Source organism: Osmerus eperlanus, chromosome 4 (genome assembly GCF_963692335.1).
Source record: "Osmerus eperlanus chromosome 4, fOsmEpe2.1, whole genome shotgun sequence".
Classification (NCBI taxonomy): Eukaryota; Metazoa; Chordata; class Actinopteri; order Osmeriformes; family Osmeridae; genus Osmerus; species Osmerus eperlanus.
The window spans coordinates 10646632-10671825 of NC_085021.1; the positions used below are offsets into that span (position 1 = coordinate 10646632).

A 25194-nucleotide genomic window follows, 5' to 3' on the forward strand; every position below is an offset into this window, starting at 1 on the left:
CCTCTCCTGGCATCTGTGAGTTTCCTACATTCATGCCTGGGTGCGGTGAAGGTAGTGAATGTAAGAACTGTTTCCATCACAAAAGCAGCATTCTTTAATTGTATTCGATTTTTATTAAATGTTCCACAGACCAACCATCACTATACACTGATAACAAAATCTTCCATTAAATTACCAACACTTTCCAACCCTTATAAGTGCTGTAAAAAGCTTTTTTTCTGGCGAATTATTGGTTTATTTGCTTCATTTTCATGTTCATTTAATAAGACCTTGGTATGAAAAAGAATAATTCGGTGATGACCATTTTAGCTCTTTGTACAAAACAAAATACAGAAACCAACTTATTAAGGCGCTGAGCACAGTGCATTTTAAACGCATCGTAAATTCACTGATACCGATTGTCCGTTTAGCTGTTATAGAGAGGCACCACCCTGTCTATAGTCGCCCTGCAGATGGGACACTTCTTTGGGTCTGCCAGGGCCTGGTAGCACTGAAAACAGGCACACACATGTCCACATTCCAGGAACACACAGGAGCGCTCGCGGCTCAGGCACACGGCGCAGGCGCTGGAAGAGACTGTGTCCTCCTCCACATTCAGCTCCTGCATGCGAGCTCTCTGCTGCTCCTTGAACTCGTCCAGCACGCTCCTCTCCTTCCCCCTCCGCCTGCGCTGCACGTACTGCTTCCACAGCATCAGCAGCAGCGTGGTGCAGGCGGCCACCCCGAACACCACGGTGAGGAACCTCCACACCCTCACGCTGCTCTCCTGCTTCTTCAGCAGGCCTTCGTAGTCCAGCCGACTCAGGAAGTAGCGGAAGCCCTGCTTGGGGGGCTGGAGCTTCACCAGGTGGTTGTCCAGAACCAGCTCCCCCACCCCTGTCACGTTCTCCCCCAGGCGCAGCATCTCCTCCATCTCGTGGATGCCCTTGGGCCGCTCCCCGCTGATGAAGTGGCCGATGACGTTGGTGAAGGACTGCACGGTCGGGTGGAAGTTCTCGTAGGTGGTTTCCAGGTCCAACTCTGCTGAGTCGAGTGGACGCATGACACGCACTGTAGTGGTCACGGCCTCATTGGTGGATGCAAGGTCAAATGGCACGGTGTTGGTGCGCTGGTGGATCACCTTCTCTGTGTCATTCCTGTACCACACAAAGCACGAAAACACTCAGGATGCTGTCAATCCCAATTTGGTTGTGTTTTTTTTTTTTTATATTGTAGCGACCTAATTGTAATGCTTTTAGGTCACTCTGGGATAATGATCCACTTCACTGTCATCTTAACCTACCAGAGATGGGTGGTGCGATTCCATACCATTTTCTTCTCCTTCAGGGTCAATCTCTCTATAACACCTTTGCAATTGTCCACAAACTGGCTGTTTAATGTCTCTTTTACTGATTTCACCACACCTGGATTGAACAAGGCAACATGTAAAGTGATTACTTAATTTGAAATCAATTTGAGCTATAACCATTCTGATCATGCTCAGCAAATTTAAACACACCTTCAATCACAGCATATTGGACACACTTCCCCGGTGCTTCAGACAAGATGTTATTTAGATCTTGATCAATAGTCACCTTTTTGGCATCCTGTATTATAAGAATGATTAAAATATTGTTTTAATTTGAAAGTGCAAAAGCAAAGCATTTATGATTACAAGTTATGTTGGTGAGTTACCTTTAGCCTAGCAACTATTGTTGCCCTGCTCTTGTACACAGAGTAAAAGAAAGCCGTTAGGGCTGAGCTGGTGGCCAACAGCAGGACTTGCCCAGTGGAGGGATTCCCAACAGGATCCATCCTGTGATCTCCCGTTTGATCTGAAACATATCACACCTTCTGTCAGAGTGTTGTTTTGTCGGAAATTGAACAATGAGAAACAGAACAGGGTGAGAAAAGCGAGTTTGGTACTGTATGATGGCAATTGTCTAATCACAGACACATTCAAAAACAAAACCTTAATAAAAGTGGACTCTTTGGAGCCTGCAATTATGGGAGAAATACGTTGCTAAAGTGACCTTGACAAAGAAACCGAATATTTTAATTAAGCCAAACAGATCTGTTGAGTGTTTTCATAAAACTGTATCTAGGTATCAGGTGGTAAATTTGCCAGCAAGCCTATAGCTTTCATACAGTATATTGTGATACTGTTTTAATGTGTTTAACCTGACTTGCTAGCTTATATAACGAGCTTGCTAACTATCAGAAACCAATTTTGAAACTATTAGTTTCAAAATAGTTACATTATACCAGACCCAAACTCTTTTATGTGACATCGATGTACTAAATGTTTAAAGAAAGCTCAAAACAACTCACCCTCTTACACAGCACACAATATTTGCTAGCCGTCAATGTAATTTCCGGGGAGATGTGTTGAAATTTCAAAATAAAAGTTCAGGAAAGATATGCCATTTTGTTAGCCAGCAGGTGGCAGTATATAATCAGTTAAGGTTTTCTGACAAACTGAAAGGGTGGGGAAAAGCTGTAAGTGCTCTCCTTGTACCAGATCATCATTGTCTAATTCTCCATCTAACAAGAAATGAATTACACGAAATAGAAGTTTTTTGTAAAAAATGTAAAAGGTGCTATGTGGGTGCAAGAACATGCATGTCCTTCTGTGACATTCTATTTTGTGCGGGACTTCCTCAAGAACGTTGTGTACTTTTTCTAACAGATATGTGTTCTGTGGATAAAGGACAAATACATGAATTCATTCATTCTGATGATGATGAATACAAATCAGACATTTACTTTGTTCAGGCTTTGGCCAGAACCTACCTTGAAAACAAATGGAGCAAGAATAATCTCACACACATTTTTACATTTTAGTGTGTCGACAAGAGAATATTGTTTCTCTAATTTTCCTGTGTCATTGAAAGGAGAAAAAAAACACTGTGATTTATTAAAGAAGTACAAGTAGGATATTTAGTATAAGTCAGAGATAACCATTTCGAAACATGTATGAACATACAAAAAACATTACCCATTCTGATTCACTATCATAAATGTACACTCTCATCCAAACAACCATGATGCAATAGAGATGTGCCAATGTGCAATAGAATAGTGACGTACTGTGAATTATTTAGTGAAAATATAAAAGGTGTCAGTTGCTTTAAGTGAGGAGATGCATGAAGTGGAAAGCTTCAAAACCATTCAGCTGAGCCCTCTCAGTCTGAGGACCATAAATCTACTGAGTCACTCTCAGCCTCACACTCTGACAGCAGCCATTCTCTCACCACCATTCTTTAACCAATCATAACCAAAGAAGGATTAGCATTAGATCTCCACACTTTGTCAGCTCATTTCCACACTGCGCAGTCACAGCTAATTTAGCTATTCAGTTGCAATGTAGAGTTCTTCACCTCTTATTGGATAAGATGAGTTGGCAAGGCAAAAAAAACACTTGTCTCCAAAACTGAATTGTGGTCAAATGACTGATGTGATGCATTAGATTTATGGACACGAAGATGAAAGATGTGAAGAGCCTGTAAACAAAAGCTACCTCCATATAAATCTCTGGATTAAGGAGCTGGGCAGCTCTATGTTTCAGTAACAAGATAAGTAATGAGTGGCCTCATCTTCAAACTACCCTTCAAAAACTTTTCAAGATTTCCTTAATGGAAGGAAACTAAACCAGACAGAAAACAGAGGTTTTCCTGTCTGAATCAAAGTTTGATCATATCAACCTGACAGCTGAAACGATACACCTCAAAGCAAACTTCACAGATGAAAAAGTTCCTCTGTGGCCTTCTGACCCCTTCAGTCAAGAGGGAGCTTAGTCCATCTGAGAGGTTTGTTTCAACATTAGTCACCCTGCTGGGATAACAGAGATACAGTGTACCTTGTAGCTAGAGCCTCCTACTACCCCAGCTCTGTTGTTGTGAGGCCTGTAGATGCACAGGACAGACAGAAATAGCCCTGACAGATGGAGGGAGCTGCTTTGAGGGAGGCGTGCAGGAGGAGAACAGGGTCCCAGATGTGTCCGTCTCAAAGCGGTGGAGCAGATCTATGGCTGGGGGCGAGGCTCTGACTGATGCAGATGTACCCTAGTACCTAGCGCACCTCTTCAGAATCACTTGAACACACACTCTCACCACAACACATACTCTCAGTCGACATGCAAACCCACCATAGTGACCCTGTTGTTGGGAAAATAAGCATCAAACATAACATAACATCAAAGCATATGGTGAAAAGTGTTTCATTAAGTAAATCAAATTGGTTTGATTGCATTTAATAATTTGAGTACATCCAATGATTCCAACATGTCGAAGCACTGAATTTTTTTTCCCACTATAGGATAATCCAGATCAAGATCCATGTGAAACTTTGGATGTGAACCACTGAGTCACTCTCAAAGGGAAGAAATGTCATAACAGATTTTAATCATAAATGAAGATTTAACTTGTAAACAACCTCAAAGAGCACTTAAGAGAACGATTTATATTTGTTTTGCTCTTTGAACTCCACTTTTAGACGTAACCTGTTATTCATGCTGTTGCTTAAAATCATAATGATTAAATCCATCTATGTGCTTTGAGATATTTAAATCGGTCTGCATTCTGAACAAGAATGCCGCTAGCCAGGAGAATTGCCTTTGAGGATTACCAAACAAAGGCACACAGTATGAATAATAAAGATGTTTGGCGCAAGGTTTTGTTGCAGCGTTTTTTAATTCCTGTCCACAGAAACATCAAACTGTGGGACATATACAGTACGTTACATAACGCAGGATGCAAATGATGCTGAATAATTTCTAAAAGGGTATCATTTATCTCCTGATGTCAGATGAAAACTTTAAATTCAGCACACAGGACATCCCTTAAACAGTAGACTTTGGACCTTAAGTCAATAAAAGTCCTGGATCCATCTGGCCGTGCACTCAGTTGCTGCTCTTTCTCTATTGTTTCTTTTTGTTTTCTATAAATGCATGTTTTGACTCTTATCTGCATCGTACCCTTCCTATGCTCAATACTCCCAAAAGTCCCATGAATGAATCACTTCTACAGCTGAGTGTGCAGTGCTAGAGACATGCAGGATAACTTAACCTCCTGGTCCCCTGTTGGTATATCTATTTCCAGATCAAGGGAGAGGGACTGGGTTTGATTGTACTGTTGTTCCCTTGCTCATTACAGCAAGATGTGCCTGGATGTTGTGTTTTTGGTTGGGTCTGTAGGGAATATACAGTACAAATAAATGAGGTCTTATTGATTTCCAGATCAGCTTACTTTTTTGGCAGACAAAGGACATTCTAAAATAGATACTCTCAGGTTTGGACACTCCTAATTCCTTGTAATCCTTTAAATATTCATATTGTTGATTTGCAGAATAACACTCTATTCTGGGTCATCTGCTCTTGCCTGCCTGCCCTGGACTTGCCGGCTGTCTGCCTTTGTGTCGCTACTGCCTTCATGTACAACCATAACTCAGCCATCTACAAGACAGACCCTCTCTTACTGGGCCCTCTCATTGATTACAATCCACTGAATAAGTATGACGTGATGAAGAGAGAGAGACCATTTCAATTAGCCTGCCCTGCTAAAAAGAAATATGTACTGTACCCCTACACTGCTCTGGATAAGGACAGGACCAAAAGAAAAGTAATAAGAAAGAAGAATGAGGTTCATTTTTTTGGAGAGGTTACTCAGATAAGAGGAATTGGATAGCTGGGATTGCATTCTGCACCCTGGGTTGCACATGGGAGAGCTGATAACAAATGGGCATGGACAAGGAGTCCAGAAAGTCCTGAAGCTAGGACTGGCTCCTGGAGCTGAGTCCAAACAACCTCCACAGACTGGAAACAAAGCTAGCTCGAAGCTCACAGATCACAGCTCCCTGTTACAGTTGGGTTAATCACTGATGCAGTCCTAGGGTCTTCTCAATCAGCATTAGTTCCAGTGAAGGAATCTAATGAGCAAAGGACACACATACTTTAACTCATTACCCAGCATAATGATTGTTTCACCACACCACAGGGACAACACTTTTTCTCCTCACAAATTAAGTCTATTTATACGTTGATGTGGTTGTCAAGTGTGCACACACGAAAACTTTGATTGTGTATTTAATCTTCATCCAAAGCGTACCAGTCACATGCAATTCTGGTTGTTGTTTTTCTTGATACAAATATAACTCAAATTCCAATAATAATATTTACATTTACATCTCACCACCCTAGACAAATTACCAATAGGGCAGAAATGTCTCCACACACTGACACAAAAATATCTATTTTAAACATTGAGTCAAAGAGGGAACCTAACCCAGGGAACATTTGAAGTGGTATTGATTCATCAGGAAATGTAATGTGTTTTTGGAGTCGAAGTATGGCCAGACATTTTCTCATTCCATTCAACAGCCCTCCTATTCGATGATAACCTTGATGGCAGATAAGTCAATATGGGACACGAGCATCCATCTCTGTAAAGGCCAGGCCGTCATGGCTGACTTAAGCCCATGCATCCCGTGTTAATTTTCAGTGGTAGAAGAGGAGCTTCCTCAAGTCACCAGTGATTTATGTGAGCCCCTATCCATTTAGATAAGGTCCCTCCGTGTTGTAGTTCTGATGGATTCATTCATGTTCCAGCTGTACCGGCTGTCACTGGTTCCGACTGCAGCTCTCCTCCGGTACTTATGTCCTAGGATTTCAAAGGTGGAAGTCTCGTCCGCATTAGTGTCAGTCTTAATTATGCCAGCTCTGCCCTCCCTTTCAACCATTAGGGGATATATTGAATGCATCATTCTCAAATATATCCCCAAGTTTTTTTCAATTGTAAAAAGATACATTTCTATCAATACATTTTCAGTAGATACTAAAAGTTTGTTAAACTGTAAAATGACTTGGGTTTTTAAAAGAGCCAGTGATCATTTTCTTTACTTACATACTATGTGACTAAGACCTTATATGACGACACACCACTTCACACAAAAGTTCCTCTTCATCTCCAACATTTTCCTCATTCAGAGAACTGCACTCATTTCCGGCTCAAAGCACAGCATGAAAAAACAACTTTTGTTCAGTATTGCCCGTTGCCACGGTGACTTCCTCTTCATGTGAGTCATTCTCTCAGTGAAGGACTTCATCACCACATGACATATCCTGCCAGCTCCCTGGCATTATCACAGGCAGATATAAATGAGACCATGATTTAGTGCTGCAAGGATAGTGCACTGGAACAACTCTCCTTTGATGTAACCTCATTTTCTTGTTGGTTGCAGTAAAGCAAGATGAAACCATCTGTACACAAGTGTTCAAATCCACACACACCACAGTGGGATAAAGGTATCATCCATATAATATGTGAAACATACCAGGATAGACGTTTGTGTAGGAGTAATTTTATAGTTCCAACAGACCTAGGTATACAATCTAATTTCATATTTTCAAACTTTCTGTACTGGGAATTCATGAACATGATGCTACAGATACAGTAGATGTTAGGTAAAGAACATTCATAATTCAACAAACATCATCTCCAGGTATTCTTGCTGTGAGAGCACATATTTTACGAATAAGTATTTCTGTTACTGTAAATACAGTAACAGTTGTACTGTGATAATAGTACATGTATTTCAATGACATTGCTACTCCTCATACCAGATAAAGAAAACAAATTAGAACCCAGTTCCACCTCTTGACCTGTTCACCACAATTCACGAGAACATAAATCAGTCCCCTGGGCTAGGGTGATTTGAGGATGAAGCCCTTTTTGCTTCAGGGTTAAGAGCAGTAAAAATACAGAGAAATGACGGCACAAACCTGGCAACCAGATAAATAAAGCTTTGGAGTTGAGCCATTTGGAAAGAAAACAGTAGGAAGGGGGGTGTTTGAGCACGGGGCTGAGTCTCTTGTACTGATCAGCACTGCGTGATGCAGAAGGACCAGGAGGAGGAGGAGGAGGAGAGGAAGGAAGGAGGAGCGAGCGGTGGAACAGACCGGCTGAGGCTCACAGCTCTCAGTCTCTCCTCAGTGCTTGGCAGAGCCGCTGCTCTATATTTCTCTCTCTCTCTCTCTCTCTCTCTCCTTCTCACCGCTCTCTTTATCACTTTTGCTGACAAAACCCCTCGCACACAGGCAGGGGGGCTCGCTCCGTCACCTTCATCCCGCACCATGCTGCCCTGGAGAAGGAGTAAGTTTGTGCTGGTGGAGAACGAGGCCAAGACGAAGCCTAAGAGTCTTGGAGCCGGGCTTACCTATCACTCCATCCTCTCCTCCCTGCTGCGCTCCTGCCCAGACCTGCTCCCGGACTGCCCCTTCGACTGGCTCGGCAACGTCTTCCAGAACAAACGGCAGAAGGTTGAGCTAAACAAGGAGGACCCCACCTACAATGTACGTTACCTGGGAAGCATAGTGACCATCACGGCCAAGGGAGAGGGATGCACTCAGGAGGCGGTGGCCAAGATCTGGACCAGGAGCAACTACGGAGAGCAGAGCATCAAGATGAGACTGACTGTGGGAGCGCAGGGCATCAGGATGAGCGCTGACAAGTCTGGGAAGAAGAAGCCGACTCATCTGTACTCTCTGAACCGGATCACATACTGCACATCTGACCCCTACAGGCCCAAAATACTGGCCTGGATCTACCGGCACCAGGTGAAGAACAAGGCAGTGGTCTTGCGTTGCCACGCCGTCCTGGTCACCAAGTCAGAGAAGGCCCGGGCCATCTCAAACAGACTTTACCAGACCTCCACGTCGGCCTTCAGTGAGTTCAAACGTCTGAAACGTCAGAGCGACTTCCGACACTGCCAGCAGCAGCTGCTGGGAGACGAGGTGGTGCCACTCATGCCGCTGAGGAGACTGCTCAACGGACACTGCTACTACCGGCCGCCTGCCGACCACGCTGGCACTGCCCCCCGCCTCTACTCCATTACCGAGGAGGAGGAAGAGACTGAGGAGGAGCAGGAGCAGGAGAAGGAAGACGGAGGCCAGGAAAGGGAAGAGGGGGACATTCAGAGGAAGGAGAAAGGGGAAAAGAAGAAGGAGGAGGAGGGGAATCGTGAGACTTTCACTGACCCCATTCGATTCTGTCAAATGGACTTGGGGGACTTGGTTAATGGACTAAAGGAGTGCCAAATCAACATCATCAGCGATGGCAACAACAATACAATGACATTCATCAGTTCTCTAGTGTGACCTGAGAGAACAGGAGGATATCTTACTGTATTTCAAAACAAAAAACACTATCCTCTCCTCCCCTCACTGGTACCTTCACAGTCCCCCTCCCTCCAAGACTGGGGGGAAGACTTTGATTTGTCAGTTGATTGGGAGATTGTGTGGAGGATGAGTGTTTACAAAGAGGGATGTGTGTGGGACAGGGAAAGGTGTTCAAATAGCACAATGAAAAGGAAAAATCTTCTCAGAGCCTACTGAGAGATCTGGAACTGCGTGCATCGTGTCATGGTTGTGAAGGTGTCTTGCACCCCAAACCAACGTGTTGTACCCTCCTGGTGTTCCTTTTATTGTGAGTATATTAAATGATGTCTTAGTTAGAAGGGATGTCTGAGAGTTAGTATTTTCCAGCAAGGTTGTTTGTAAACAAATGTATAATTTTTAATATGACAATCCTGTAAAAGCCAGTACAACAGTACATTTTCAGAATTTTTCACAGTTGACCTTTTTGAATGCATTCAACCCTGTGGAGAAGTTTAATACAATTTTATTATTAACAGTGGCCGACTAATGAACTATACTATAATTTAGGAATAAAGCCATTGCCTGGAAATTTTTATTGCTACCCATTTGTTAAAGCCCTGCTTCATCATTTCTGCATGACAAGTCAGCGGTGACATTTAGCGTTGTGCTATTGTCTTTTTAAATGTGACACCTTTGATCTCTTGACTTTTACAGCTCCACACTGTGATACGTTTTTCTTACCACACACATACGGGAATGCTTATGGACTGACGTGCTTGCATTTTGTTGTATCTATTCTTTATACTATGGGCATTTGTTTTCAGGTTTGCTAAATATCTTTTTGTAGTTTCTGTTAAAGCTCAGTGTTTTTCACTGCCAGACTTCTTTTCCACAAATGAGGCAAAAATACCATGGGTTAGTCCCACACAGTTTGATGAAAAAACTAATATTTTGGCTACTGTTTTTGTTTGTTTCCTACTGCAAACTGTAATCTGTGAAGATACATTCTGATTATGGTTTATAATAAAGTATTTATTCACAAATGGTGTTGTAAAATACCCTCAAGTCTGAGTGGTTTTCATTATCTTACCAGACACTTGAGTGAATGACCAATTTAAGCTTGTGGTTTATCTTCCCCAATCTTCCCAATTTTTTTCTAAGACCTAGACCTAGCTGTTGTCAAGAGAACCAGGCATTAGTCCAAAAGGAAAACAGAAATGAACCTTCCATATGGAGACCTCTCGTATCACCCCTCAAGAACAGGAGTATTACCACAGTAGGACCAGTGTCACATTAAATGTAACTTAAACGGGGTGTTCACATTCAGTGAGATGTAGATCTGGGGAACAGATCTTGTCTGTACTGTTATTGGCTCCTCAGCCCTTTACTCTGAGTCAGGCAATTAATCAGCGGATTGAATTGTCCGGGAAATGAACATAAAATCCCTGCCTCTGCAAGAAGGCTGTCAGCTGGTTACAAAACCGACTGATCTGAAACGGTTACCAGCCATCCACCATTTTACTGCTATTCTGATATTAGACTAATCAAGTATTATAATTCAGACTGCGTTCCGGGTGTTATCCAAAAATGAATTCAAATTATGAGCTTGTATCTTATGAAATAATGTCACACTTTCCCATTCACAATATAATTTCCAATTTTACAACTGAATAATTCTGTCCATTTTTATTTCAATGCCGTTTAGTTCCAGTTATTTTTTCGTTCATTATATAACTAACCAGTCAATCAACAACAAAACACATTACATTACATTTTGGCAACAGTAACATTCTGTTACTGTTCATTTGTACATTGTGTAGACCAAATTACTGAGGACTAAATCATTTTGATGGATATGTCTCCAAGGATATTATCTGGATCCTTTGAAGTCAATATTTCTCTTTAACAAACAACCTTTGTAATGGTTCAGTTTTGTTGAGGAGAGATTTTAGAAAATATTTGAGATATTTTTCATACTTTGTCAGCCTTGTGTGATGGACATCACCTAATGCCCTTTCTCAATCAGCACATGACAGAGCTGTGCTGACACACACAAAATCGTAACTATATCCTGGAACTGTTCAAGGCACTAGTGCATGAGCGTGTCATGTCTAACAAAGCTCCACCATATGCTGACATGAGCCGTGAGTGGAGGAGCCACGCTGGGTTCGTGTAAACATGAGCATCTCCAGCCAAAGTGAGAAGAGCGACAGATGGCAGCGCCTAGGTGGATGCTTGGTTTAAACATGGACGTCTTCCAGATTACCAAGCCTCTGTCCTCGTTCCAGAAGCACTTTGGCTCAGCATCATCCTCTAGTGACTGTCTTAATGAACGACGGACCTCATCAAACACAACATAAACAGGGACCTGTCATGTGAGAGCACCTTCAGTGCCGTTCCCAGGCAGCAGAGCGCGAGGGTCTGAGGCTACACAGACAGAGAAAGCTGCTCTGTCTTCGTCTGTCACCTGCACAGCTGTTCACAATCATCCCCTCCTCGCTGTCTTCGGAGCGGGGGACATTTACAGAGCTTTGTGTCGGAACAAGGGTTTCCTCATCACCTGCTCCTGGAGGGAACAAAATGTCGGCTTCCTAAGCTACTTCATGTTTCCTTCTTCAGCAGAGCCTTTCGAGAATGTGTTAATCGGCTCCTCTAGATGCCAGAGAGAGGGAACAAGGTGTGCCGGGGGCAGGACATTTTGGATCAATGAGCCATCACTCAGTAGTGGTAGAGAGGGCGAGAGGAAGGAAAAGTGAGAGAGTAATGAGATGACTGCAGGTGAAGGGTTATGTGTGTGTGTGTATGTGTGTGTTATGGGGTAGGTGAGGGCGGTGGCACAAGCAAATCGAATCCCATTGGCAGAGGTTATACAAGTAGTAGCCTTTGTTATTAACAAAATCAAATACACCCCCCCCCAAAAAAAACAAAAAACAAACAAACAACCTTCTGCTCCCTTCTACCTCATGCATATCTTATAATGTTCCTAAAAAAGACTTGCACACCTAGCAAGTTGCAAATGAGATGCCCCATGTTTTGCTCTTCAGCAAGGCTGTCAAAACCCAAATGTGGCTGAAGAAGCAATCCTTAGAATCAGAGCGGTAGAATGAAACTGTCCAGTAAAGGGCATCCCTATGATGATTAGCATCATAAAACAGGGTTTTCTTCAAACAACCAACCCACGAGACTTTGGCTCACAAACACCGATGACTAAATCACACGTATTTAGTGTTGAATATTGTATGACCCTTCAGGAGGAATACATCCACCTAGGCTGTAACGAGCTGAGAACCCCATGTGCTATTCTGGCAAATATTCTCTGGAGACTTTCAGTGTAGCATGGTGCAGAATGAACAGTCTGCCTTGAACACTGAACAAGTTCTATACAACTAATTAATTCATGAGAACCATGGGTAAGTTACCATCGTGAAACTTTTATCGAGTTGCCTCATGATATATAGGAAGTACTAGATATAGTGTGAAAACAACTCCGGGGAAGAAAAATCATTGCCCGTGATAGATTTGAATGTGTTGGTACCTAACAGTGGTCGCAAAGTTCTTTTCTCAAGGGAGAGAATACTTCTAGTTACATCTCTCTTCTTACTCTCAAGAGGACTGGTGCAGTAACATTTATGAAAGCAAATACAGTTTTTGGTGGTTATTATTTTACCCACCAGATGTGTTACCCCCACAGTCCCCTCCCACTCTTCTACCAGGATTCCTACAAGTCCCCTGTCAACACAGTCCCCACACCGTAGACATGTTCCATCCAGTAAACTGATCTCAGGAAAGGCTACGCGGCTGGACACTCAGTAACATGTCCAGAGAAGGGACTAACTGCCAGAGTCACGGCCGCCTGTGCAGGTTGATCTCAGCCTGCTTCTGTGTGCTGATGGCCTCCTCCACAGCATGACCTCCCAGTGTCCTCAAGGGAGAGCCATTGCAGGACAGAAGAAGGTGACACCATCTCTGTCTATGCCGCTGGCAAAGGCGTCCGCTGATGTCACCAGAGCCATTAGAGGGACTAATTATGAAATCAATAGGGTGTAACGCCTGATTGTCTTTACAGAGTGTACTTTCTACAGAGTGTACTTTCTACACAGTGACGCAGGTGCTCCCTTCATCAGACGCTGTCCACAGAGTGAAGAAGAACCAGTATCGGTGGACTTCGGACAGAAAGAGTGGACCGTGTTTGTGAACGAAACCATGTTGTTACACCTGCCCATGTTGAAAAGAACATTGAGTTACCTGAAAACAATCTCCTTCAATTATGTTAGTGTCTGATGATAAAAAAACAACAAGAACATGAGAGAACCAGAACAGCGACTCTCCCCTTCTGAAAACCAGATGTCTGTCTGTTTTGTCTTTGCTGGCTGTAATAAAGATAATGCGTGATTCCACATTTTTTTGTGTGTTGCATTGATTTCCCTCAGACAGAATTCCTTGACCTGGGAAAGGCCATAAAAACGTTTTACTGAATATGGAAAGCAGAATATGGAAAGTGATTTGCAATAATTGCCCCCAAAGCATATGTGGTGATTCTTCCTCAGGATCTGAAGGCTTATTCTCTGACTCAGCATTTCCCAACTCTTAGTGCTCTCATTATTCAGCAATATTCAGCAAAATACAAAACAAAGCCAAAAGAAACCAGTTTAAAAGGTTTTGTGTAGAAAATGCCTTTAAAGTCTGAGAAAAAAGCCCTTCAATTCCAGATATCCATTTAGTTCTGGAGCTTCCCCTTGGACAGCAAAGAGGTAATCAGTCCTGCATTTGTTTGTTTCCCGGTCCCTGTTACCCAGGGAACAATAGGTTGAGGAACCAGAGAGCAATCACTTAGCACACACAAACACCCACATCCCATCACAGATGTAGAGAGAGAAAAAAATAGAGAGAGAGACGGGGAACAGGGAAAAGAAAAGTATGCAGCACTCTAATACAGGTATAATACTCAGGAAGAGAAATGTACGCTCTCATAGATTAAAATGTTGTTTTGAAGTGCCTGTCAGGGCAAGATCTCTTCCATGTGATGTGGTCTATGGAGCCATTGAAAGGTGGATAAGGGGGGCATTAGAGTAGGCAGACTGGCACACGAGGGGGCTGTTGAATGTCATGGGGCTCTGTGCGGAGCACTGCCATGTTCGCAGTGGTGCCTTTAGTGCGGAACAGAAACGCGAGGCAAGCTTTGGGAGTGCTTTTTGAGTGCCTCGGGGAGCTTTTAGAGAAAGAATGACAATGATTTTGGGTCATGTTTGTTCTCTGTTCGTGTTTTAAACAAAAGATAAGGAATTTTCATTCATTCATCTATACCTCTTGTAGTGAACATTGTAACTCCCCCTCAAGGAAGGTTTGCCGTGCCGATGGTAACCTAACCTGAGGTAATGTGTTCTGCTTGGTTTCCCTCACTCATTGGGAATTCACATGCACGTCATATCTCTCTCGCTCACCTGACAGCAACTGTACTCATTTGGGATCAGCGGGAGATCATTATCAAACCTGCCAATCTCTGGGGATGAAACTCCCTTGATGAAGATTAAAAGAATATCGCAGAGGTATACTAATAAAGGATGAGCTGGATAAAAGATGCAGGAGGATGCATCACTTCAAGGTTCATTTAAGGCCAGACATTCCATTCATGTGCACAACTTTGTAAACATTGTGGCCAGCAAAACTGCATTGTCATCAAACCACTTTAGGTCGCTCCTTTCTTCATCCATCCATTCGTTCCTTTATTAAATCATTCAGCTGCCTGTTCCTCCCCTCCTCCCTCTCTCTCTTCTGGCTGTCCTTGTGACTGCAGAGCAGCTGATACTGAAAGTCACCATGTTGCCACTGGGTAACACATCAGGAGATCCGGAGAGCTTGACAGAAAGTGGAGGGGAATACCGATGTGGTCCCCCAACACCTTTGTGCCTGCAGCACATCAAGCTACAGGACTGTTTGTAACAGGTACGGCCATAATGGCTTCTGACAGCGTGACGGCCACAGCCGTCACTGTGGACAGAGTTTTAAAGGGGCGAGAACTTTGGTTTAACTCTGCAGGCTTGATGAAACCGGTGCAGATATCAACCTACGTCAAACAGCAGCCGCAGTAGTCGGCTGACAACGTCTATCTGGACATAACTTCATTAGCTGAGACAACCCCAAGGCCATAAAGGTAAGTCAGAGTTACAGGGAGACATCATGCTGTTATGAGGCAATGATGCTGAGCTAGAGAGCCTTCTACCTCAGAAAGGTTTTCCCGCTCTTCCTGCTCAGGTGGGGTTATTGAGATAGAGGATGGACCTCCAGCCCTGTGAGAAGACTCTCAATAAGCCCTGTGCACGTCAATCTCTGCATCACATCAGTAAACTCTTAGGAGACTGTTAAGGGAGAAACTTTAATCTTTACAGACATGTGCCAGGATAGAAACAATTGATGTCAAAGCCGCAAGTAGATGATTAACGAGAGGAGAGTTTTCTTCAGGGGCTCGTAGAGCAGGGTGATGTGCTCTTTATTCAGTCGACCTCCTCCTCATCATGGCATGGCTACTTTTCAAAAAATTGGGCCATTTTGTCACGATGAATGAAGGCCAGACTTTTTTTATCACTGTCTTGACAGGTAAGACAAATGAGTTGGAGGGGAATTATGGACACACAGTTCTGTTGGATTTAAGTTTTAGTTCTCTTTAAAAAGAAGATAATAACCCAAGGAAGAGAGTGAGTCAAAGAATGAAAGGAAAAGAGAGAGGGTGAGGGAGTCCCCATCCGTAATGAAGGTCTTTTGTCTCTTGCCAGGTTATTAATGTATGTAACAGGGATATCTTTTTTAATGAACCCACCAGGTAAAACAAAGGTTAAATAAAGCGAGAGAGAGAGAGAGAGAGAGAGAGAGAGAGAGAGAGAGAGAGAGAGAGAGAGAGAGAGAGAGAGAGAGAGATGGAGGAAGAGGGGCTGGGATAGGGAGTTAGGCAGAGAATGCACATACATGCACACACGTTTATGACTCCTTTTCATGTGCAGAAAGACCCCCTGTGCTCCCTCAGATGTCCTCCTCTTCTGAGCCTGCAGGAGTTGCTTTCTTTGCCCCATGCTTTTCTTTGATCCCCCACTGTCAGGCTTCAGACATGAGCTGCTCTGGAGCTGGCCTACATTTGCCATCTCCACGGCTCTCTCACTAGACACTAAACAGCTTGACCAAAGGGATTTCAGACTGATTTACCACAGCTAATGATAGCAAAGAGAATGCTGGGTCATTTACATAATGTTACATTTCCAGTGTGTTCTTTTGTGCACTATTCTAGTGTGTTTTCAGTGAGAATGTGTGTTTTGTGTGTGTATGTACATTACTGCGTGTATTTCCATAGGTATGCATGTAATGTGTTCTAAAGGTGTACCATGGTACAACATACTACCTAAAGAATAATTATTTCTGCCACGCAATCTACATTTCATTATCTGGTTCCAAACAGGGATTGTAACCTTTCAAGCAACATTTCAGTCACTGCACCACACATCCTCAAGTTACTGAAAGCCTCGATACTCTTCATCACGATAATATCCTTGGGCTTTTAGTTATTCCAGTACATGCATCTATACCCTGTGTATCTCCACTAATGTCACAAAAAGTTCTTCACTTCCAGAGGGTACAGTTAAAGTGTAAAATGTCATTTCTGAACCTTGTGGAGAGCTTGCTGTTCAGTAGCTATGAGGCGTGTGAGAAGCAGAGTGCAGGAGAGAACAGCCTCGGAGATGGTTGCTATGAACGGAGCCAGGCCGAGCTATGCGGCGTGCCCTGGCAGGCCTCAGGGGCCCAGCAGGAAGAGACAGCTGCCAGGCCCTGTTCTGCCACCAGGGAACCAGGGTTCCTAAACACAGACACGCAGCTCAAGCCTGTGCTCAGTAGAAAACAATCACTGAGCAAGACGTAAATGAAGATTCACTCCAATGAAATGTGTGGTACTGTAGAAGGGAGCCCAAAGAGAACTCCTGTCTTCCTAACCAGGAAAGGTCTGGGTTTAAAATTGAAATCACTTATGGAAGTAGCACCACATGTGGCCCCAATATACTGCAGCAAGTGGAGCGGTCTCAGACTGCTGAAAGGTGAAACACTAACGTGTTTATGCTGATGCAGTATTAACTGGAGCTCAGCCTTCAGTGTTTCCTGCTGAAGTCACTGAAACCCCCCCAGAGTTTCCCTTAGGACTTCCACTAATAAGAGCTACAGTGTCCACAGAAACTCTCCAAAACCGGTAATTATCACTATCACCATCATGACTATCGTAAGACCAAACCAAGCAATGACGTCTTTGTCCCATCACGTTAGAGTGCTTTGTATTACTGTGTTCAAGACGTGTTTCAATGATGCGTAAGGAAAACAATCACTTCAAATCTTTGGGGAGGGAGAGCGTGGCAAGATGCACCACTAACAAGACATTAAACAGGAATAAATAACCCACTCTGTGTGACAAACTCCCACGCGTCTTTATTACTGCCCCTGGGTTTGAATAAATAAATAAATAGGAAAAAAAATAGCTAAATATCCCCTTATATAGACCATGTTGTTCCTTCAGCACATCTCTTGTCAGCCAGGTGATATATGCTGTGGAGACCACTCTTCTTTCAGGTGTCGGTTTGGGGCTTTCTAACTGTTGATGCCAACACGTTTTCAGTTAAATTTTGGTTTTCTAAGATGCAGATTTTAAGTAATTTCTATAAACAGTTGGCAGTAATATAAATTAAGTATATAGTGCTGTCATTGGTGTCGTCCAAGGGGCTCTCTGCACTCAAACCACATGCTTCCTCCAACAGACCATATGTTGTGTGACTGAATGACTCCTAAAGATAACCTGTTCTGTATTTGATGAGAGATTGGTCTCTAACCTCAAACAGAGGTCGGCCTCTTCCTCAGGGATGCCACAGCACATAGCAGTGCTTCCTCCTATCTGATGGGCTGTAAAATATGTAAATATAGGACTACAGGCAGCTGCAAATATCAAGCCATGAAACTGTCTCAGCTTGTTTTCAAAAGGAAAACAACTGTCAATTTCTTTCCTTTGAATCCCCAGTATTGGTCTGAAAGAAGAATAAACCTTTTTTAGTCTCATAATTGTGGTACAAACACACGCATGCCAGGGGTGTACATCAGAAAATCTTGTCTCAGCCTTTTCCCCCTCCTGCTGTCCTTCCACCCATGGCAGTGGGCAGCCACATCATGTTAGCACATGGAGAACTCCACACAGAAAGGCCCAGAAGACCTGGGCTCCAAACAGTGCCCCATGCGGAATCAAACCCAGGATGTTCTACCTGTGAGCCGGCAGGGCTAGGCACAATGCCACCATGGTGTGGTAATGCATAAACATGTACTTGTTATGAAAATTATGCAGTAAACGTCTCTTCATAAACTATTCAAGATGTAAGATTTAGTATTTATGTTTAGGGTTTTTGCATTCTATGCACTGATGCATATGATTTTGACAGATGATATTATTTATTTCCTGATCAAATACTTGCTCAGCTCGTTTCCATGTTATGTATTATGACAGTTTAATTTACCTCTGCACAATCTGGGGTATTGAGTGGGCTACCACAAATATAGGCCTTTATTGTACAGACATGATGAACATTAAATGGGAGCTAAACATACTATCCTGTCTCATTCAAACATCTATTTTCTTTATTAGATACTCATTCCACTGTTGCTGAAGTATCCTTAAAACCATTGTGCGTAGGCTTGGCGTATAAGGTTAGATAATATTTTGTTCAATGCTGTTCTGCTGTTACATCTAACCACTCCAAACAAATTGAAATCAGAGGATTTACAACCTCCCTGATTGCAACAGCCCTGGTGTAATAAGAACCTTTTAAAATGAGATTGGCTGGTGAAGGGGCCTCACTGCAAGGCTTTAACCTCTGCTGTACCACCACTCAGCTTTAATAGCACTGCAGACGTCCTCGGCAGAAGTAAACACCAGCGTCCTGGCTCATATTCCCTCTGCTCGGCTGCTCTAAACCCACCTGTCTGTCAAGTGCAGCATGGGCCCCTGCAGAGGCAGAAGCAGACCTGCGTCAGCTCAGTTGCATTAAATCCGGGCCCAGCAGCAGTGGTGCATATCAGGGCCACACAGTGGTTATGGCTGGGCTAATCCTGGAGCTCTAAACAATGCGCCTGTCAGGGCAGGGCCAGGCTGCCAGGCCCTCAGAGCTAAGCCATCTCTTCGTTTCTCTGTCTGTCTCTCTCTCTTTCTCTCTCTGTCTCTTTTTCTCTCTCTCTTTTCTCTCTCTCTTCTCTGTCTCTCACATCAGCCATTGATCCCCACTCTACTTGATCCCAGCCCAGCTTTCTGCACAGCTTTGGTCAGCCATAAACTAACCTGACTCTGGCAGAACTGGCTCTGCACAGCAGTGCATAAAGTTGAAATGACACTAATTGCATCTGGCCTTTGTTCTCAATCAGATAGCCTTCAATCGAATGTATGATTCACACACATGGTGTCACGGCCCCATCCGTCCCCCCTTGTTTGGGTTTGCCCTGCCCTGGTGTTATCCCTGTGTCCCTGTGTCATTGTCTTCACCTGTCTTGTTGATCGCTGTGGTGTTCTGTTCTCGTTAGTGTTATCATGTCCACCTGTGTCTTGTTTGGTTCTGTGTACTTCGGTTTCTGTTTTGAGTCCAGTCTTTGCCTCTGTTACTTTGAGGATCCTGCCTGTCTCCCCGTTCACAAATAAAACCCTGATTTGGAACTCTGCTTGCCAGTCTCTCCTGTGTTTGGTTCCTACCCCACCACTCAACCATAACACATGGTTGGTAAATACTTATTGATAACTATTGGATTGTTGAACTTTATTTTTGATGCAAGGAGAAAACTGAGAGGCGGAAACTGCAGTACTTAACTGATCTAATAAGAATCATACAGCATAGCAGAAATCTGATATTCGTGATCATTACTGCTGCTACAGGTCCCCCTATACAGTAGCATGGATTATGTCAGGGAAGAGAACATTTGTTTCCACATATGCAATTTTACAGGTTTCCATCCTTGGTGGCAACAGTTAGACATCTGTCAGTGACACCCATAAATAGTCACTGTATTATTCAAAAGACGTGGCTTGGCTGTGGATTGCATGAAATGTCTGTACCTTGCCAAAAATATAACTAGGTTAGTCAGGGTCATGTTGGGAATAAGGTCACAAGCTGTCATGGATGCACACCACCTTGTATACATCTAATTGTCATATTCTCTTTATTAATTACATGTGTTGCTGCTTTCACATACAACAAACAAACAGAAAAAGAACTATCTGACCAGTCAAAGGATATGGGCCAGCGTTCTAGTTCTAGATTCCTCAGAGAGAGGTTCTACTGGCAGTGCTACAGTATACCTGCCCAGATCAGGACCATTTCCGTACAACAATTTGTTCTTTTGTTTGTCCTTTGAACATGTCTGCTACAGCTTGAATACTCTGTTCCTCACGTCTTTTCTGTCTATTCTTATACCAGAACACCTCTAGCGTACTAGCATTTCATTTGGTCCATAAATGGTGGAACACAACAGGGTTTAACCAGGCAACATTCAAGGCCCCCCCCCAAAAAAAGCCTAAAGCAAGTACTTTTGCTCTTGTCTAAATCTCAAATGAGGGTTACATTTAACTTTCTCCCTGATAATAAAAGTTTGTGTGTGCTGGGGGCACCAAACCTCATGAGGAACCTAAGAGATGGAGAGAGCTGTTCAAAGAACAATTCCTGTTTGCTGTCAACATGAAGTGAAAGGAGAAAACCCTTAAAATACTGTTATGCCTCTCATACAAAGAATGTTCCAAAGAGAACAGACATCATTATGACATAAGGGAAGAGCAAACGACCTCAGAAGTGAATGTACTGCCTGTCTCAGTCTCCTGGGTTGTTTTACTCTGGTTCTGTACTTTATGATACTGATGTGGACACATTACCATGCAGGCTCAATGCACATTTGCAGCGTGTCCAAAACTGTCCTTTTGACAGGGTTATGAATGTTAAATATGTTTTAATGTCTGTGTCAACAGCCCCAAGGTTCAATGTTGTCAATCTGTGAGACAAATTTACAGAGCTGACTGTGTTTGACAAGCACAAGGACACATCATCACACATTTGCTAGACAATGTCAAAGTATTGTCTGCACACACGATGATAATCCCAGTATCCATGCAAATATTTCATCATTAGAGGTCATGTTTCTCCCCAGTCTCGCTGGGGCTTCCAAGTAATGATCATCCCTAATGAAAAAATATAATGAGCTGAATTAACTCATGCACACTCCCGGTAGAGATGCACAGCATACGATTAAATCAGAGACGTGAATACTTAAGTAACAAATATCAAGCAGACACCCCTCTGGAATCTGGTTCAAATGCAAAAAGAACGTAATGTTTAGCACCTTGATATTCTCTGGGCTTTGATTGGATTGGGTGTAATATATCTCAATTACTGGGTTGGAAATAGGTCACAGTATCACCTGATTTAAATATGCTGTCTGAACATTATACTCTGTCTGGGAGAGAAGATGAGAGACAGGCAGGTTTAACAGTCAGTTTCAGAATTGGAAGAGGGGACAGGTGAATAGCTATTCTATCAGTCTCTCTCAGAATTAAGCAACATTAAAAGATGGCTCCCAAAGCAGAATTACGAATTCATGAGCCATGGCTTGTTTTCACAAAGCAGAATAAACAGCTTAGAGAGATAGAGCGAGGGAACTCTTCTTGACTGAGCCTCATCCTCATCTGTGACTAAACTAATGTCATTTACACAGCCAATAAAGGCGTTCATAACAAGAGCACAGCTGGAAGCACAGCACAACCCTTTAATTGCATGAAATATTCAAATTAAGCAGCAACAGCAACAACAGCGACAGTCTTCACCCAAAGTAACCTAGATTATTCCTAATGTTTTTGCCAGCTAGCAGTTTCCTCTCCCATTGGATAAACCATGCTGACAAATCACCTCATTGGTGAGATTTGTGATCAACCTTGTTATGGGTTTTAGAGACCATGACACTTGAGCTGATATATTGTACTGCTTCACAACACTGCTGTCGTTTGCAGTGTGCCTGAAATCTGTTTTGAATAAGTCATTACATATGGTCCATACTCATTTTCAGAACATCAGCAGTACATCTTTCTTTTCTAGGTCTCTTTGTCTTGGAGTTTTACACAGCACACTTGAGTTTCCCCTCAGATGTAAAATAAATGAGAAATGTACCATTTCAATTTGGCAGCTAGTAATTTAAATACAGAGTGATCGGGTGTGTACAGTCTTCCTTAACTTAATTGGGGATTTAAAAAAGCTTTCTACAGTATCTGGAGAAGACTCTTCTTACTCACTATTACTGTAGCTGATGAAAATAACCAGACATCCTGAAATAAATTTATCTCACAGATTAAGTGTTGAAGACAGTTTATAGTAGGAATTAGTTCATACTGAGGCTTGCCGGACTTTAGTATGCCCTCCTTTTCTTTGCTGTTACTGTGATATTACTTTCCTATATTCAAATAATTCAAAACTGTTTAATAGCTGATACTGCATACACAGTATTATCTACATAAAAGTTCACTTTGGAACGTTTTGGTAAAAATTCTCTATTGTACCTGATGGAAAGGATGAATCAGACTACCAATCACAACTGAAATCTAAACTTTTAGAAAAACTTCACATAATGTGACATTAACTACCATTGTAACAATATTGCAACAATAGTGACAACATTGTAGTTACATAGGATCTACTATGTAGTTATACTTACACTATGGTTTGGCAGTGCAAGTTACTACACAAGTGAAACTTGATATGGGGCAGGTTGGGCTTTTCAGTAGTAAGGGGATGTTAACATTGACCTTGTTTTGGTAACACAACCTTCACCTGCCCCTTTACAACATCCACTTATCCCTCACACCCCTCCCCATGCCGTGCCTTCGCGAAAGTTGCTTCTGCACAAATTAACCATCACTTAAATATAGAGGACAGTTCCCAGACTTCTAAAACACAAAAGGCCTTTTGTGTCAGGCCGTGTTGAGCTTAAATGTGATGTCCCATGGGGCTAGATCAATATGTCACATTTCATCCACTGCATGTTATCTTGCAAGGAAATATCTCCAAGCCACATTTTCACAAAGCCAAGAAAGATTTTTCTACCTCTTTTATTCCATTGTGTAGATGGATCTCCCCTCTCTCACACACACATATCTCTTTCTCTCACTCTCTCTTTTCCCTCCCTCTTTCCCTCTCTCTTTCTCTCAACCCTCTCTGCTTTCTTTTTACTGTTCTCTTCGATATGACCTTTTATTTCAGACACACCCACAAAAACTGCCCTCCAAAAGATAAAGCAACAATGTTCCTCTGGCCATGTTCCCATTTTCCATTATAATTATGCTTTATCATGTGGATGAGAAAGACCATACATCATCACAACAAGAAGAAGTCCATTTCAAAGGCACCAGAAAACTCTATCAGAATGTATTCCTGTCTCGCTACTATAATTGTATTTTATATATTATTCATAAGGTTATAAATTAAGAAATGGCTGTTTGCCTGGGTACGTTCACAACAAGAAATGGCTGTTTGCCTGGGTACGTTCACAACAAGAAAAAAAAACGTTTTTTTCATTAAACATTTTTGGTAAACAAATGAGCTATAACAATTTTTTTTACAGTGGAAGCTAACCTCTGCTGACTTTGTAGTCTAGAATGTTGATCAAATATCTTGGGTAAGTCATTTGGAGGTAAATGGAATCTTCACTGGAAATCTTTGGCAGACGTTTGTGGGAATATTTTTGTACAATAGGTCCATTTAGGTAATTTAAACTGAACAACAAATGTATGTTAAACACAAATGAATGTTTTGGGGCAAGAAGTGTTGGAGCAGTGTACATAGGTCTGTGTGTGCAATTGTGTGTATGCGTGTGTGTCCGGGTGTGTGTGTCTGAGTGTGTGCATGTCTGAGTGCATGTGGGAGGTGAAATTGCAAACCATTTCTCTTTCAGACATCCTACAGTAATGTCTCACTTGGGCTCCTCCATTCAGATTGCTCATTTTCCAGCTGCTGCTTTTTAATGGGAGGCTGTCCTGTGAGATTGGACAATTGGTGAAATCCCAAAGAGAACCATTAAAAGACAGGATCAGTGCTCTTTTCAGCGAGATGACAAGCAAACGGGAACATGGTATCACTGCCAGTGTTGTCACAAAAGACATATTACCGTAAATGAAATTGGATCCGTCAAACAAGTATTCATTAGTTTATCTACTGTCAACATGTAGCACCCCTCCTTCTTTGTCCTGAAAATTACACTCCTTATAGATGGCATCAGAGAACAATTACCTTACTGTACTATGTAGACAATACGTGAAATAACATTCAAATAAACTGTACAATCAGAACTTGATATCCAGCAAAACATTGAAGGTCAATGGTGTAGATTTATGTGGAGTATGAGTGATCACAACAGACTCCTCTAATCTGTGACCTTTTGCTTTCATTCACAATACTTGATGTGGAGAAGTCTGTTAACGGTGGCATCTCAATAATGTACATTTTGATGGGCAATGATCCATTGATTTACCTTCTGTTTAAAGGAACAACAGGTTCATCTGCAAAATGCACTTCTGAACATGGCAGGGTTGGACAGACACACAGGTGTTGTGCTAAGGGAAGCTTTCAGGACATTGTATTTTGTTAACCTTGAAAACCAATGAGCCAATGAGTGTTTTTATGTTTTATGACTGTTTCTAACCATTCCACAGTCACCGCATCTTCTCATCTTATAACTGGTTTAAGCAGGTTAGTGGATTGTGAAAGAGAATGTCTTGGCATTAAAAGTGTTCCCACCAGGGGCTCTGCGCTGAACCATCAGAGTTCCTCCGAGTTCATATTTGTCAGCACACTGCATGCCATTTAAAAAGCCTTGCCATGGTCTACCGACAGTTTCTCAATTTAAAAAATAAGAGATCGAGAGAAAGTATGGCTGGGTTTCCTAGGGGCCTAGATCAATCAACCTGCCATTAGTCACACTGGGTGATTCACTGGTTTGCTGACCACTTGTTGTTTCTCAGAACAGCCATATATTCC

General features: G+C 42.6%; 2 protein-coding genes across 3 annotated transcripts; one reads left to right on the forward strand and one right to left on the reverse strand.

Moving 5' to 3' along the window:
• Positions 1–110: 110 nt before the first annotated feature.
• mul1b (mitochondrial E3 ubiquitin protein ligase 1b) lies at positions 111–23284 on the reverse strand. 2 transcript variants are annotated; one of them, XM_062458898.1, is made up of 5 exons: positions 23266–23284; positions 1675–1814; positions 1499–1586; positions 1283–1403; positions 111–1136 (listed from the first exon to the last, which is right to left on the reverse strand). In XM_062458898.1, exons 2-5 carry the CDS (start codon positions 1792–1794, stop codon positions 407–409), a joined length of 1059 nt encoding a protein of 352 aa, XP_062314882.1. In that variant the 5' UTR covers positions 1795–1814; positions 23266–23284; the 3' UTR covers positions 111–406. The 2 variants fall into 2 exon arrangements, with proteins under 2 accessions (XP_062314882.1, XP_062314881.1); XM_062458897.1 differs by lacking the exon at positions 23266–23284 and adding an exon at positions 2311–2359.
• Positions 7909–10248, forward strand: fam43b (family with sequence similarity 43 member B). Its single transcript, XM_062458120.1, has one exon. It carries the CDS (start codon positions 8108–8110, stop codon positions 9128–9130), a length of 1023 nt encoding a protein of 340 aa, XP_062314104.1. The 5' UTR covers positions 7909–8107; the 3' UTR covers positions 9131–10248.
• Positions 23285–25194: the final 1910 nt, after the last annotated feature.

Bases quoted from the DNA above. Each gene is read 5' to 3' on its own strand.
- mul1b (XM_062458898.1), bottom strand. From the start codon at position 1,794: ATGGATCCTGTTGGGAATCCCTCCACTGGGCAAGTCCTGCTGTTGGCC. The intron at 1,404-1,498 runs GTGTGTTTAAAT...TGTTCAATCCAG, and splicing joins CCAATATGCTGTGATTGAAG to GTGTGGTGAAATCAGTAAAA. The intron at 1,137-1,282 runs GTAGGTTAAGAT...TGTGTGGTACAG, and splicing joins AATCGCACCACCCATCTCTG to GAATGACACAGAGAAGGTGA.
- fam43b (XM_062458120.1), top strand. From the start codon at position 8,108: ATGCTGCCCTGGAGAAGGAGTAAGTTTGTGCTGGTGGAGAACGAGGCC.